Source organism: Myotis yumanensis, unplaced genomic scaffold, assembly GCF_028538775.1.
Source record: "Myotis yumanensis isolate MYYU_CA2020_CCGP unplaced genomic scaffold, mMyoYum1.0.hap1 SCAF_18, whole genome shotgun sequence".
Taxonomy (NCBI): domain Eukaryota; kingdom Metazoa; phylum Chordata; class Mammalia; order Chiroptera; family Vespertilionidae; genus Myotis; species Myotis yumanensis.
In genome coordinates, this window is record NW_027223769.1 from 24695381 (window position 1) to 24712493 (window position 17113).

Below are 17113 nucleotides of genomic sequence, written 5' to 3' on the forward strand. Positions count from 1 at the left end.
TCAATGTTTCTCTCTCATCGATGTTTCTAACTCTCTATCTCTCTCTCCCTTCCTCTCTGTAAAAAATCAATAAAATATATTAAAAAAAAGAAATTAACATTGGTAGACTGCTATTATCTAAACTAATACTTTATTTGAATTTTATGAAATTTTCAACCAATGTTTTTTTTTTGTTTTTTTTTTCTGTTTCAGGATCAAATTCCAGATCCCACATTGCATTTAGTATATTTACTTTTTTATTCCTAATGATTCAAAATGATATTTCTGTGTGATATTTTCATTGAGAGTCTATCAATCTTTTAGTATATATTCAACTAATTACTTTTATCTGCAGAAATCAAATTTCTTACAGAGTTTTATGCTAAAAATAATGTCCTCCATATACTTCAAAGATGAGTTTCACAATTTGAAGCCTACTGAATATCAGGCTATTCTCCCCATATCACCCCCAGGGCCAAAGGAGTCTGGGAAATTGTTTAGAGACCCTTCCTTTTCTGGTTTGATCATCATAATATCTCTATTATTCTTTTCTCCTTTCACTTTAATTGAGGGTGTATTTTTGTTGTTGTTAATCCTCACCTGAGGATATTTTTTCCATTGCTTTTTAGAGAGAATGGAAGGGAAGGAGGGACGGAGAGAGAGAGAGAGAGAATATGAGAGAAACATCAATGTGAGGGAGACACATCAATTGGTTGCCACCTGCACATGACCTGACTGGGGGCGGGGATAAACCTGCAACCAGGTAGGTGCTGTTGACCAGAACTGAAGCCAGGACCCTCTGATGTGTAGGGCAACACGCTAACCACTGAGCAACACCGGTCAGGGCAATAGAGGCAGTCTTTCGATTTTGGGGCAGGGTAGGGACTAGAGTGAAGCAACTGACATGCAAATATCAAGGAGGCTCTTACTCTCGAGGTCAGGAGTTGGGAGTTCAGTAAGTGAAGGGATGGCACCTGAAGAGTGAGGGCCTCTTAAATTTTGCACCCTAGGCATGTCACTTGCTTTGCTTCAGTTTTCACTGGGTTTTAGAGCACAGTGTATTATCTATCTATCTATCTATCTATCTATCTATCTATCTATCTATCTATCTCCTAGTCCATAAGTGCTGACACTAGTCCCGAACAGCTGAGCCCAGTCCCGAAGGGCTCAGGTCAATTTGATTGTAACAGTCTCTGGAGTCTCTCAAAGGGATCTGATCCTTTTGGATGTTGCACAGCCCTAGAAATAATCCCTTCTGATGAAAGGGTCTCTGCTCCTGAGTATCAGAACACCATGGCAAGTCTGTAAATACGTTTTTATAATGCCGTGTAAAGTTGGTGTACCCAGAAATGAAACCAGTCAGAGCAGCTGCTGCTCTCTGGAGAGGCCCATGATGGAAGTCAGAGGGAATGGGGCAGGTGTTGGAACGAGCGTCTGCTTCCTGCAGGCCAGTCTGGTGCTCAGGAACCTTTAGACTCACTGTAAGTTGACGCTGCCAACGCAAGCAAAAAGCCTGTGATGTGTCAATGTGCAGTGGGACATCATTAAAGACTGATGCTTGCCTCCAGACTAGCCTTGCCTCGGAGCCTAGGAGTCGAACCTCAGACCCTCAGAGAGCCGAGCCCAGCCCCAAAGAGCCAGCCTAGTTCCTAAGACTCCAACCTAGTCCGGAACAGCTGAAGCCAGTCCCCAAGGGCGGAGCCTAATGCTGAACCCAGACGGAGAGCCAAACCTACTCCTGAAGGGCGGAGCTTAGCCCCAAATAGCCCAGTCCAGGCCCAAGAGCCAGTCTAGTCCCTAGGTGCCGACACTAGCGCCCAACAGCCAAACCCAATGCCGAAGGGCGGAGTCTAGAGTCTAGCCACGAAGAGCTGAGGCCAGACCGGAACAGCCGGACTTAGCCCCCAAAGCTGTTCTTCCAGGAGGCCCAATCATAGTGTATTCTTTAAACACACACACCCCGCCCCCACACGTTTTTATTGATTTTAAATAGAGGAAGGGAGAGGGAGAGAGAGATATAAACATCAATGATGAGAGTGTATCATTGATCGGCTGCCTCCTGCATGCCCCATGCTAGGGATGGAGCTTAGAACCCTGGTATGTACCCTGCCAAGGGAGTCAACTGTTACCTCCTGGTTCATGGGTTGGTGCTCAACCACTGAGCAACACGGGCTGGCAGAACACAGAGTATTCTTGATTTACAACAAGGTCATGCCATTTTCTTTCCTCACCACCCACTCCTTGCCTGCCACTCCTTTAGTCAGAGATAACATCTGATGTAATATTTTAATTTTCTTGTATAACTATCGTCCTGAATGATGACCTCTTGCTTATTTCCCCAGCTCCTGGTTAGATATCAGTCAACATTTCAGAAAGTTTTGGGTTTCCCCTTTGTTCCCATATTACATTTCCTCGTGGAAGGCAGACATTGCAGGGATTTTCTGAGGGGAGGAGGATAAGTCCACATCTAATTGTGTATTTGTATGCGTAGCCTGCAATTTACATTCTGCACTAAGTGCTAGGGGGAAAAAAGAGCCTGTTTTAAAGCTTGTTTCAAGCTGTTAGGCCTTCTGAAAAATAAATAGAATAATAAAATGTGACTTAATATCTTTCTCCCTCCAGGTTGTTAGGTATTTATAAGCCACATGGCTTTCCCTGACTTGGGGAATAAATAAACTTGTGACAGCAATGGTGAAAATGTTCTAAAACATTAATATTTAGAAAGAAGTAAATTATGATAATATTCTTCCTGAGAACCATTTAGGAAAACCAATGGATTTCTCTGTATTTGTGACTTACTGGGGAAAGAACAGCAATGCTCAGGAAGATAAGGAGGAATTGCTTTGCTTGTAGCATTTTTAGGGAAATAAAGAGAAACCATTTGTGGTTTTTACAGGGAGGTGGTAAGTCCTAGGAGAACTCCAACAGACACAATTAAGAGAGACCAGATCCTTGACCACAAATGTTGAAGAAGTTGGTGGTTCCTTAAGCAGCTACTAGTAACTTGGGTGTCCAGTAACAGGTCTGTGCAACTGGCACCTGCTTTATGATTGCCAAGAACTCAAATCCCTCAACGGAAATGAAGACTGCAAAGTAAGGAATTCTTGGAAACCCAAAGTGTTGCGAGAGCTTTGGGAAAGTATTTTTCAGCTGGCCCCCTAGCCTGTGTGGGTACATTTGCAGACTGGTTTAAGGAGCTAGTGCTAGAGTTTCCAAAGAGAGGAAACCTTAGGCTGAAAGGAGGCTGCCTCCACTGATGAACTGCTTAGGTGGCAGGCAAGGATTAGTTCAAAATCTCCATCTCAAGAAAGATGGCTGTGCCAGGAGGTCTTTCTGTTCACACACGTGTAGGAAAGTGTTACTGAGGATCTTGGCTTGGGTACCGCTGGAAGCAGGCAAGCCCTGTGACAAGGAACTGAGTGTCAGGTAGTAGTTCCTGTGGGAGGTGACCTTAGGAAGCTCAGGTAGTGGAGAGAGAAAATAAGACAAGGAAGAGCAGGAAGCTGTGAAAGGGGTTGTTATCAAGCTAGTTACACTGTGGGCATCTGGCACTGGGTCCCATTGAGGAACTTGGGGACGCAGCAAAGACCATGCCTGGAATTATTTCTGACTGAGGGGCAAGGGAGATGGGTTTTTTAATCTACCATCTCTCCATCAGTCATTGATTGAGGGCTGCTTCTAGAGGCACTGGCTCCTTTGCACTTCAGCTCATCCTGTGGTTCAGTTCCCGCATGGAGAAGAAAAGCTGCAGGCAGAGAGCTACAGATGTGGCAATAAAGAGCACCTGCTAAAAAATACCAATGACATATTTAACAGAACTAGGACAATAATCCAAATACTTATGTGGAACCACAAAAAGATCCTGAATAGCCACAGCAATCTTGAGAAAGAAAAACAAAGTTGGAGAAATCACGCTATCTGATATCAAACTATACTACAAGGCCATAGTAATCAAAACAGCATGCTACTGGCATAGAAACAGACATACAGATCAATGGAACAGAATGGAGAGTCCAGAAATAAGCCAATGCCTATATGGTCAATTATTGTTTGACAAAGGAGGCAAGAACATACAATGGGGTAAAAACAATCTATTCAATAAATGGTGTTGGGGAAGTTTGGGTACATACAAAAAAAGAAAGAAAGAAAGAAAGAAACTAGATCACCTTCTGGCACCACATACTGAACAATGGGCCTTGAAAGGACTGACTCCATCCTGTCCCTCGCCCTCCATCTGAACCATAGGCACTCCATCTTGTTCCCGTAACCTCTGTTTTGTAAGAACTGCCATTTAAAATTTTCCACTAAACGCAGATGGTCCTTTGTTCTGTTAATTCCAGGAAGTAACTGAACCAGATAGCCTCCCTGATAGAAGTAACTTCGCTATTTCTAGCTTCTGTAAGCACGCTTGCTCGAATAATGGGGAAAATAAGACATTTTTGGGGAGGGGCTAGCAATGTGAATCTGTGCCAGTAACCTAATGTACCTTCTTATCAGCCTATAGTCTAGTAGTCACTGCCCTTCTTAATGATCTGGTCCTGCAAGCCACTGTGCCTGCGTAGGGGTCTGGTCTGTTCTTGGTTCCTCCCATGCCAGGTGTCTTCTGGTTATCTGAGCTATGCTCAAGGCTGCACGCTTTTTATGGGATATCTGCTAAGCACACTGCCCCCATCCCAGCACATGATTTTTTTGTTTTTGTTTTGTTTGTTTTTTCCTTTATAAGCTAATCCCTAAGTTCATTCGGGGCCGTGAGGTTTTGGAGAAACATTAGTTCTCTTGCGGCCCCCGCGTTTGCGATAAAGACTCCAAATTCGGCCCTCTGACTGTGGTGTCTTCTGTTGGACTCGCTGAATTCCAATATAACAATACAAGAATAAGCTCAAATTGGAGTAAAGGCTTACATGTAAGACTCAAAACCATAAAAATCCTAGAAGGAAACATAGGAAGTAAAATCTTGGATATTTCTCTTGTCCCTCCCCCCACCCCTGAAATATCTACTGGGGCAAGGGAAACAAAAGAAAAAAAATAAACAAATGAAATGAAATAAAACTAAAAGGTTTTTGCACAGCAAAGGAAACCATCAACAAAATGAAAGGACAATTCATGGACACAGACAACAAACAATATTGTGATTGCCAGAGGGAAGGGAGGGGAGGACGTAGAAGAGGGTATAGGAGGAGATAAATGGTGATGGAAGAAGGCTTGACGTGGGCTGGTAAATACATAATACAATATACAGATGATATATTGTAGAACTGTACACCTGAAACCTATATAACTTTATTAAACAATGTCACCCCAATAAATTCAATAATAAAAGAAAAGACAGCCCACAAACAAACAAACAAAACAGAAACAGACTCATAGATACAGAGAACAGACTGATGGTTGCCAGAGGGGAGGTGGGTTGGGGGACTGGGTGAAAAAGGTGAAGGGATTGAGAAGTACCGATTGGCAGTTACAAAACAGTCATGGGATGGAAAATACAGCATAGGATATGCAGTCAATAATATTATATTAACTATTTATGGTGCCAGATGGGTACTGAAAATATCAGGGAGAACACTTTGAAAAGTATATGATTGTCTAACCACTATGCTGTACATCTGAAAGTAAGACAAAATGATACTAAATGTAAATAAAATACAAACTGTTTCTTTGTAAAAAAAAAAAAAGCACCTGCTGCACTAATGAGCTGTGACACCTCTGAGCAGGTGGAAGGGGTGTTATTCTTTGGTTAACGTAGAAGTTTGTCTAAGATCTATCAGGAGATGCTGCTCTCCTTATATAACTATAATTTGGTCTTTCAGGGCAATGACCACAGGTGCCACAAATCCAGGTGTGAAAGGCAAGATAAGGAAAAAGACAGAGCATCAGATGTAGATGACCTTGGAGAGAGCCAGACTGAAAATCCTGAGGGCAGGATGGTGTGTGTGTGTGTGTGTGTGTGTGTGTGTGTGTGTGTGAGATAGGGGAGATGTGTTTTATTCTTTCTCATTGCTTGCTCAATAAATGCTCTCGTGGAAGACCTTTCGGTTACTGTTCCTGTCCAAGGGAGGGGAGTGGAAGTGAAGAGAGCAGAGGTGGTAGCAGCTACTGAAACCCTTACGTGGATGCTGTTCATCATCGCCTCCTCCACACAGAGCTGATTCTCCTGCAAGGTCTTCCCCTGTCTCTTGCAAACATCATGTAGATTCTTGATGTCAACTTGCAGGCTCAAGAGCTTGCTGCTCAGGCTGCTCACTTCTCTGTCTCTTTCCCCCGCCTAGGCCGTCAGAAAAACAGAGGCATCAATTAATCAACCACCAAGTAAATGCTTACTTTCGTTCACTTAACTGGTTGACAGAGACTTTAAATTGGCTGAAGATTTGTCCATCTACCCTTTGCTGTTATTACTCATTCCGTGTAACACTTACACATTCTCCATTCTCGAGGTGTCTGAGTGCTCTGCATTATTCAGACAATTACTTATTTAATTAATCTTCGCCCACTGCTGTGTAGGTGCCTCACAGACACTTCCCCTGTTTTGCAAGAGGAAGTCAGTGCCTAGAATAATTCCAGGCACCTCGTGGATTGTCTATGAATATTAATGGCTCTGCCACTGATGAGATCAACATATTGAGATGTCAAATGAACTTGTCAAGATGAGTGAATCAGTGATGGGGTTGCTGTGGATTCTGAAGTCTCTTCACTCTCTTCGATCCACTAAACCAAGAGACCTCCTTCACTTGTAAACCTAGTGCTTTTTCTTTGGAGACATACACCAATGGGAATAAAAGTAAAATCCCTGGGCTGATTATATAAGATCAATGCCTCTGAATATGAGTGAAAAAGATGAGTTAATTATTGCTAGGTCAGAATGGAAAGTAGTGGTTGAGATCACTAATAGAGAGTGTGAAGTATAGTAACTTCAGTAGGGTTAGGGGTGTGGAGCTGTGGTTAGAGGGTGGGTGCTCCATTACACTAGGGTGTCACCTTTGACTCCCAGTGTTGGGGTGGCTGGCATCAGGGTGGAAAAACATTAGGAAGTAGCCCTCTGTGATCCTGTCCAGTGCTTTCGCTCTGACACTATCCAGAATGTCCATAACACTCATGAGGACAGGCACTACCTGCCACCTCTGAGTTTCAGATGTTGGAAATGAGGCTGGTGCTTTTAAAAAAATATATATTTTATTGATTTTTTACAGAGAGGAAGGGAGAGGGATAGAGAGTTAGAAACATCGATGGGAGAGAAACATCAATCAGCCGCCTCCTGCACATCTCCCACTGGGGATGTGCCCGCAACCAAGGTACATGCCCTTGATCGGAATCGAACCTGGGACTCCCCAGTCCAAGGGCCGACGCTCTATCCACTCTGCTAAACCAGGCAGGGCGAGGCTGGTGCTTGTATGGAAGGTACCTGGTTTATGTTAGGTTCTTCAGAGTAAGCTCTTAGACAAGGATTCATGACACCTATTAAAGGTACACCCCCAAGAGCAATCAGCAGGGAAGTGGGGGAAGCATGACAGGGAAGGAGAAGAAGCCAAGCAAGGGCAGGATTTCAAACAGAGTCCTGAGGGCAGTAGCTTTAGCCTGATCCCACGGGAACTCTGGAGTGTAAGTTACACCTCAGAGTCTGTCCTGATTAGATGCACAGAAAGCCGGGTTGTCAGACTCGGCATCAGCCAGTCAATGGCTAAGGGCAGCCCCATGGGAGGAAGGTTCCCAAGGACTTCCAGTTCTGTGCTCTTGTGAGCAAAGGGACCCCAATAGCCCAAGGGCAATTCTTTCTAAGAGAGTTGCAGGTGCAGAAGCGCACAGAAGCCATGGTGCAAAGAAATGGAAAGTGACCCAAGCAACAAGGTCCCATGGCTAGTTAGCAGCAGGATGAGGAGAATTCTGCTCTCCCGACCCTGTAGCCAGTGCTCTGTCACCATATCCCACCGATGGCTCTGGCTTCCCAGGGGAGCTGGACACCTGATATGAACATCATAAATCAAGCCCTTCTGGACAGGTCAGTGTAAGAGACCTCTTTACAAAGCTGAGGGGCCAGAGAATAACCAGGGCCATCGGACACTACAATGTCAGACTATTCGGAATTCAGAAGGTTTCCCAGAAGTGCTGCTGTCTCAGCTGATTTATTTCTTCATTTCCATTTAGTACCTGGCCTTTTTTTTTTTTTTTTTTTTTTTTTTACCACTTTACAGTTTAATTAGGTTAACGGCATGGCTCTATCATTAAAAGGATTTCATTATCTCAAAACTCTCTCTCTTCCTCCCGTCTCTTGTTCCTCACTTTCAGAAAAACAACGGTGGATGTCAAACTGCCCCAAGCATGTAATTACCAGTAAGACAATTACCAGGGACTCTCTTAAGAGAATATGTGTAGAGCAGCTAAAAAAAAGTAGTGTACAGACACTGTTTTCTAACTGGAAAATAAACCCCTTGAGCGGACAAGGAGCAGCAGTTTGATTCTGATGCTTTAAAATCCCTTGTGTCATGGCTGCCCTGGTGGGAACAGGATACAGAGGCTCATTTGGGAGTGAGACCCTAGGGATCCCCTCCTCTCCTGCTCCTATCTTTCCTTGGCATCTATGAAGAGATTAGGTGACAGTACAATCCCTGCTCTATGGCCGTGCACATGCCCTGTACTCTTGCTTTGATGCTGAATATCTGCGTCTCACGGCGAGGACCTTGCCACCAGATTGTCCTGTATGGAGCCTGGTACACTGTAGACTCATTAACAAAGCACCAACCCTATACATCCTGAATCTCTCCAAGTTAAAGTTAAATGTCCTCTCTCTTTCTTTCTTTCTTTTTTTTTTAAAATATATTTTATTGATTTTTTACAGAGAGGAAGGGAGAGAGACAGAGAGCCAGAAACACCGATGAGAGAGAAACATCGATCAGCTGCCTCCTGCACATCTCCCACTGGGGATGTGCCCGCAACCCAGGTACATGCCCTTGACCGGAATCGAACCTGGGACCCTCCAGTCCGCAGGCCGACGCTCTATCCACTGAGCCAAACCGGTTAGGGCAATGTCCTCTCTCTTTCAGGGCAATAAAAAAAAATCCCCTCTGCCTCCAGTGTTGGATGTCCTCGGAGCTGAAGGCCTGCTAGCCCAATGCTGTTGCATGCCCAGGACTTCAGAAATAGATCTTTAATGTGTATGAGCTCATCTAATTTGGACATTAGCATTGACTCAGAGTCTCTGAGGCAATTTCTTCATTCATAACACAAGAGTTTTGGAATAAATAATCTTTCTTTGAGGATTTCCTTAACCAGTTGAATAACAAATGTGTTTTGCAGGATGTCAAATGAGATTTACTTTTGAAATCAAAATCTAACCATTCACTCCTGAAGACCCAATCATACAGGGCTTTTTATTTATCAGAACAAGAGTGGAAATGCTGAGAGAGCAATAAAATGATTTCCTTGAATCATGTATTATTTTTTACTGTAGGAAATTGTAAGAAGAGGCTGTGCTCACCTCAGAACTCCAGAAAGGCAAATGTTTCTGAGCTTCCAGTAAACCTAATTTCTTGCTAATATCTTGCACAGAGGTCACTGAACACTGTTTTCTAATCCCATCTACTTTATGAAGGCTAAATTCCAGGCAGATGCCTTTTGAGTATCAGTACGTAGTAAGGATTGATTTAATCTGACATTTCATCAATCAAAGCTCCGTAACCAGTACCAGTGCATGAGATGAACTGAGAGTCATAATGCTGACCCTCAGGCCCCATCCGACCCTGACCCAGACCTGAAGTCATTAATGATGACTCAAATCACAAGCCTCCTATGCTAGGTACGTTTTCTCTTCAGCCAGCACTTAGATTCCCAGTTTTGCTTCTGTAAGGTTGGAACTTGGTCACTTTGCTCGAAGGCATGTGACATCATCCAACCACAGGCAAAATGGTGAGTGCTGATACTGCAGTTGCTACTATGCTCATGATAGTTATTGGAAAATAGGTTATTCACTGAAGCAAATTTTCTGATGGATTAAATGGATCTTTTTTCTAAGAGCATGCCTTCTTGAACATGTACTTCAAAAGATGGGAGAAGCCCTGGCTGGTGTGGCTCAGTGTCGACCTATGAACCAGGAAGTCATGGTTCAAATCCTGGTCAGGGCATGTGCCCGAGTTGTAAACTCTGTCCCCAGTGTGGAGCGTGCAGGAGGCAACCAATCAGTGATTCTCTCTCATCATTGATGTTTCTCTCTCTCTCTCTCTCTCCATTCCTCTCTGAAATCAATAAAAACATATTTTAAAAAAAGATAGGAAGAAATTTTGCTCTAGGCTTCAAAGTATTGACAGATAGTCTCATGCTTTTTTGGGGGGTGGGGGAGGGCGGGGATCCTGATGTTAAACCCCCAACTTTGTGATTCAGTTGCCTTCTCAAATCCCAAGAACATTAGGAAGGTTCAAGGTGACAGCATTCCCAGGCATTTGGCACTTGAAAAAACAAGAAAGCTTGGGTGGAAGTTTCCAGAGTAATTTTGGGGTCAACTAACACCACCATAAAGGTCATTGGTTTTGGGAAATTATCTTCGTTGAAGATAATGACAAATTTTCAACAAATTTGTTGTCTTAATCACCACTACCATTCAACATATAGAAGTTTACAGTGAGAGTTATGTTTTAGAAAAAAACATGAAACATTGCTTCAGGAATTTTTACATTTTCCTTGTGTAGCAATAGAGTTTACAGTTATCCACAGTAATTTCAAACACTGTTAGTGTTACTCCTAACTTGCTTCCTGAGTTTACTGTTCCATCTATAGAAATATTGCAGTTTTTGATGACTGATGATGGGAATTAATGGGCACTTATCCAGGGTTTTGTCTGGGAGCAAAAACTCTGGAATCAATTATGTTCATATAGTAAAGAATGAGTGTATATTTTATTGTATTCTAAATTCTTAAAAAATTGGCTCACTGTATAAAGTATACAGTTCAGTATACACAGGGCATATGGCAGAGATCGGCCACCTCTGGAATATGTGGCAACTTTGATTGGCACTTGGGCAATTGCCACATACTTTTCTCCATCATATCCTTGGAGAAATTATTTCCCTAGAAAGTAAGCTCCACGAGAACAGGGATCTTTGTCTGTTCACTGCTTCATCCCCAGCCCCTAGGACAGTGGTTCTCAACTTTCTGGCCCTTTAAATACAGTTCCTCATGTTGTGACCCAACCATAAAATTATTTTCGTTGTTACTTCATAACTGTAATGTTGCTACTGTTATGAATCGTAATGTAAATATCTGATATGCAGGATGGTCTTAGGCGACCCCTGTGAAAGGGTCGTTCGACCGCCAAAGGGGTCGCGACCCACAGGTTGAGAACCGCTGCGCCTAGGACAATGCCTGGCACATTGAAGGTGCTTCAAAGATATCAGCTGAATGAAGGAATGCCCTTCTAGAAAATCCATACCAGATCCTTGTTCCGGCAGAGCTCGCAGCAGATCCTGTACGGCTATCCTCTAGTAATCCAGCAGGAAAGGAGCTGAAACACCGCTTTTAGAAGCTGCTCACCTCTTGGTAGGAGGTCTGTTAAAAAGCATATGTCATGTGGGACAACCCTACACTAGCCAGAACTTATCCCTTAAATCCCTTCTGGAACAAGTCAGGGAATACATAAACACAGTTTGACCAAAATATTAGAATAATCAGAACACTCCACTTCCATATCATTCTAGATAAAGAGAGAATGTTGGCAACAATAGTTAATATTTTTAAGAGCTTTCTCTGTCCCAAGCACTAGTGTTTTACAGGCAATATTTTACTTAATCCTTAGAGCAAGCCTCTGAAATAGGTGCTCATTCTTCATATATTTTTAAAAAATATATTTTTATTGATTTCAGAGAGGAAGGGAGAGGGAGAGAGAGAGATAGAGACATCAATGATGAGAGAGAATCATTGACTGGTTGCCTTCTGCACACCTCCCGCTGGGGATCCAGCCCACAACCATGGCTTGTGCCCCAACTGGGAATCGAACCATGACCTCCTGGTTCATAGGTCGATGCCCAAACACTGAGCCACACCGGTTGGGCTCTTCATATTTTTTCGGTAAGGCAAAGGAAGCTCTGAGAGGGTATGCAGCATGCCCCATACCATACTATAATTACATGTGCACTCAGACCCACCCAGCTCAAGACTGAACTCTTAAATGTTGTGCCCTACTGCCCACCCCTGTCTGTGATATTTCTGGGTGCTTAATACTGGCATTTTGAATTATGAACCTTGAAAAGAAGTTCCTTGTAACAAAGGTTCAACTTCATATATGTATAGGAGTTAGAAGCCTTACCTCATCTTTCATTTCCTTGGCACTTCTCAATTCTCCTTTAAGTTTTAGCATTTTCTGAGCTTTGTTATAAACCTGGAAAAGTATAAAGATTTAAGATGGAAAAACTATAAATAAGTCCAGTCCTTTAAAGACTTTCCCATCTGGATATGTGCTCTCAGCAGGGAGTTCAGAAAAATTTCCCAAACTGTTAGCAATACTTACTTGTCTACCCATCTGTTTGTGTTTCCAAAAGTTAAATCCTTCACCAGGAAGACGACCATGGTTTTACATCTTTTCCAAAATACTATCACTAAATAGTTTCTAAATTTATCCTTCCTGGAAAGCAAAAGGTCTGAAATGATTTTACTTCCTAGATTTCTAAGTATTGTGTGGCTCAAATGTTAATATTATGCACTAATTAAAAAAAAATATTTTATTGATTTTTTAAAGAGAGGAAGGGAGAGGGATAGAGAGCCAGAAACATCGATGAGAGAGAAACATCAATCAGCTGCCTCCTGCACACTCCCCACTGGGGATGTGCCCGCAACCAAGGTACATGCCCTTGACCGGAATTGAACCCAGGACCCTTGAGTCCACAGGCTGATGCTCTATCCACTGAGCCAAACCTGTTAGGGCTGCACTAATTAAAATCAGATAGAATGTGCACATTATTCTCATGATCACCCTGGGAGGTAGATACTATTACTATCTCTATTTTACAGAGGAGGAAACAGAAGCCCAGAGAGGCTAAGTGACTTACCCAAGGTCACACAGGCCCCCTTACTACTCCATGAGGAGCTAATTTATAACTACTATTTTGGAAATATCTTATGATGTGATTTAAGCAGCAAGTTAATATAATGTTGGAGCTTGTAAAGTTAGGAAACAAAGTGCTTCGAATGTCTAGATAAAAAGCCTCAAAGAAAGCCAAAGATTTTTGCTCATGTATGGGTGTAAGGACAGGATGATGCATTTGAGGTCATAATGCACTGAGCTTAATAAAATAATCGAATTCATTCTTAGAGTTTTTAACTCTAAGACTACAAGATATTTCCACCAGCCACTTACCTGCATAATAGTTCCAAGAATGAGAAGCTATCAAAATACTCATTCTTTGTAATGAACCACATCCCCCACCCCTAGTATAAGCCAAGAGGAAGAAAGAATGCTGGTGAGACATGGAATTTGGAATGTTTTATGAGGTTGCATTCTGATGTGCTGCATTGTTTATCCTCTTAAGTCTTCATGCATAGCGATGCATCATGGGAATGGTGATGTAGCTCAGGCTCACCCAGCAGGGAGAGGCTAGTGATGCTGCAGTAACAACTGCCAAATCTCAGTGGCTTAAAACCATGAAGGTTTATTTTTCATTCATGCTACATGTCCTTTGTGAGTCAGCTGGGGTTCTGCTCTTCCTTGTCCTCAGCTGGTAGAATCTTTATCATTTAGTATGTTGCCTGTTGCCATGGCAGCAGAAAGGGAACTTGGTGAATCGCATACAGATTCTTAAAGTGGAAGTGACACATTTCACTTCTGTTCCCATTTCATTGGTCAAAACAAGTCACGTGGCCATGCCTAACTTCTTCCTTTATTCCCCAAAGGAAATATTGGTGAACACCACAAATGACTAGGTATTTTAGGTGACTGGGCTGCTATCACAATTTATCACAGGCTGGGTAGCTTATAAACAACAGAAGTTTCTCATAGTTTGAAGGCTGAGAAGTCCAAGATCAAGCCACTGGCAGAATTGATGTCTGGTGAAGCCCTGGCCAGGTGGCTCATTGGTTGGAGCATCATCATTCAAGGTCAGAGCACATATATATCTAGTTTGCGGGTTTGATCCCCAGTTGGGGTGAGTGCGGGAGGCAACGGAGCAATGTTTCTCTCTCACATCGATATCTCTTTCTCTCTCTACCCACTTCCTTTCTATAAAATCATATAAAATCAGTGAAAACATATCCTCGGTTGAGGACTTAATAAAAAATGAAAAGAAAAGAAGAGAAAAGAAAGAAGAAAAGAAAAGGATTGGTGTCTGGTGAAGTCCCACTTCCGTGATGGCTGTTTTTATTGTTGTTGTTAATCCTCATCAGAGGATACTTTTTCCATTGATTTTCAGAGATAGTAGAAGGGAGGGAGGGAGGAAAAGAGAAACATAGATGTGAGAGAGACATATCAATTGGTTTTCTCCCCCACACACCTGACCGGGGCCAGGGATCGAACCTACAACCCAGGTAGGCGCCCTTGACCGGGAATTGAATCTGCGACACTCTAACCACTGAGCAACATTGAACAGGGCTTTTTGTTCCCCCCCTGTAACTTCACATGGTGGTAGGAACAAGGAAGCTCTGTGAGGGCTGTTTTATAATGGAACTAATCTCATTCATGCAGGACCCACCCTCATGACCTAAACACTTTCCAAAGGTCTCTCCTTCAACTTGGGGGTTAAGGTTTCAACACATGAATTTTGGGGGGACACAAACATTTAATCCACAGCACTAGTAAATGAGAAGATTAAAAACAGTGTGGCATATAAGGACACCAACAGGGCTCCTGGCCACCAAGCTTCTAAACCTGGTTTAGCATCTAATTAAAAAATGTACTGATCTCTCTGAGCCTCTGCATGTGGCTCTGCAAACTGGGGGACTGTGCTAAATGATTGTTAATTCTTTCCTAGCTCTAAGGTTTACTGATTCAATGTTCTACCTTGACAGACATCTTTCTTACTAAAGAACCATGAACTCAGCCTAAGCATCACATAAAATTGGAAGAAAACAAATATATCCTTGAGAATAATATTCTTCTCCAGGCAGACCTCCTGGATAGTTAGGTGATGCTTCTTAGATCAAATGCAATCTTGTCCAAATTGTGACTCTTTCATCTAATGTGGAGTTACACAGCTATAGTTGCAAGGGCCAAGAGCATTTGGAAGGAAAAGTAGAAGGCACAGGGCTCTCATATTTGCATGGAAATATATTGGACTTCCCTAAGTAAAATAAGTCAGAGGAAAAAGACAGAGTTAAATTGTGCTCCATGAGAGAGACATGGGAATCCTGTGAGTCATTAACAACAGCAGTGGGCAATTTGGAAGTGCTTATGATGAAATAAAATGGAAGGGTTATATGATAAATTTTCGAAGCATTTGACAGTAATGTTTGCCAGATGGATAAGGAAGAGTGCGTTGAGGGAGCCTCAAATGCTTTATAAAATGATCACGTGAAACTTCACAGTGCTCTGTGAAGAGTGTGACTGGGTAAATATTTTGTACAGCAGAGAATTCATCACAGAAAGAGGGGGTCCCTACCTGATCTCTGGGCCCAGGACTTGAATGTCTTTCCTCTCCTCAAACCCTTTTCTACGTCTTCTGTGCCGCTGTCTTCTGCATTTTTGTTGAAACCTTAACTTCCTCATGTCTCTTTTCCTCCATCAGCATCTTCAATTCTGCTGCATCTGCCCAGGGAACTGCTTTCTTGTATTCCAAAGTTCCGCTGTCTGCTTTTCCAGTATGCCTTCCCTTGGTGACAGCTGTGTCCAGAAAAAAAAAATTAACGGTAAAAATAAAATCTTGGTCAGAGCATCTAGTAATGTTTTGTGCCTCCTAAGTTGACCTCAGTCCACACTCAAGGACACCGTTTAGATTTCCAAGAAACAGTAACACTGCACCTCACATGAGCGACTGGTGTAGCAGGTATGAACTCAGGTGTGCAAAGAAAAAGTTACTATTTTTCTATTACTCTTTAATGAGCTCCATTTCCACCAAATGGCAGAGAATAGAATCTTAGTTATCTCTGAGAAAGCGTCGTCATTTTAAGGTTAAAAATGATCCCCTTCACCTCTTCAAGGTTTTCCAGAGTGTAAGTTCTGGGGTCCTAGGTTGGATCCTGGCATCAGGGTGACTTCTGGTCCATGGCCATGAGCATCTCTCCCAGGTGAAGTGTGCTAAGATGTCTGTGTCTTGGTCAACAGGCCACAAATACTGCATCTTCCTCAGACTGCGGGCTTTGGATCTGCTGGCCCTCTTTTGTCCTTCAAGGATGACCCTAATGCAGAAAGACAGAGACACACACCTGTGAGATGGGTCTCAGGCCCTCTCTTCTTAGAGCTTCCCTACCATCATTCTATGTTTTGCCTGGAAAGGTGTTAAGAAGGGGATAGAATCCAAAGATCTTGCTCACTTTTCTGCTCCTCATTCCTGGTATTGCTCAAAAGTCCCTTCTGCCTCTAAATTGCTAAACAAATCTGAGGTTCGGTTGTGTTCCCCACTTTCGCCCATGTCTTCGATCTCAGGGTCTAATCCTCTTGCATATGTTCAAATTCTCTGCTTCTTCTTTCTTAACTCAGAGAGTCTTTGTTTAGTTTTGGGGAGAGGAAGAAAAAAGCGTTCAAGTGAACAAGTTCAATGAAATACAGGTTGAGCGGGCAGGATGGGAAACACATGTTAGTACTTCATGCACCATAGGCCCACATTAGATTACACAAAGGCCCTAATCACAGGTTGCTGATGCTGCCTCTCTCTCCAAGAAACTGGTCACTACCTGGGTACACGGATGGCCTACTGGTCTTGGAGCAACACTGTCTGTTCCTTTTCCTTCATCACCTGGATGGAAGAATACCCAGGATCACTTTTTTTCATCTAAAACATTTTTTCTATGTTTTCATGGAAAGAGATGCCATTCAGTTTAAACTTAAAGCTATCCTTGGGGGTTAATCAAAATAAACAAACAGATTTACCTACACTGAGTCCTACATCTTTTCTTTACTCTTACCGAGTTTTAGATTTTTCTCCAATGTACTATCTCCTTCCAATGAAAATGTTTGATGAATCCTAGGTTTCTTTATTATTGAAATGATGAAAGGATGTTCAGTGTTTCC

General features: G+C 42.7%; 1 protein-coding gene across 1 annotated transcript in view; it reads right to left on the bottom strand.

The window, feature by feature from the left end:
* PMFBP1 (polyamine modulated factor 1 binding protein 1) overlaps positions 1–12334 on the bottom strand; it is a 51708-nt gene extending 39374 nt beyond the window's left edge. Inside the window, exons 1-2 of the mRNA XM_070398189.1 lie at positions 12266–12334; positions 6089–6244 (exon numbers count right to left, since the gene is read on the bottom strand). Coding sequence (XP_070254290.1) covers positions 6089–6244; positions 12266–12316 — 207 coding nt within the window. The 5' untranslated portion in view covers positions 12317–12334. The remainder of the gene's footprint in view (positions 1–6088; positions 6245–12265) is intronic.
* Positions 12335–17113: the final 4779 nt, after the last annotated feature.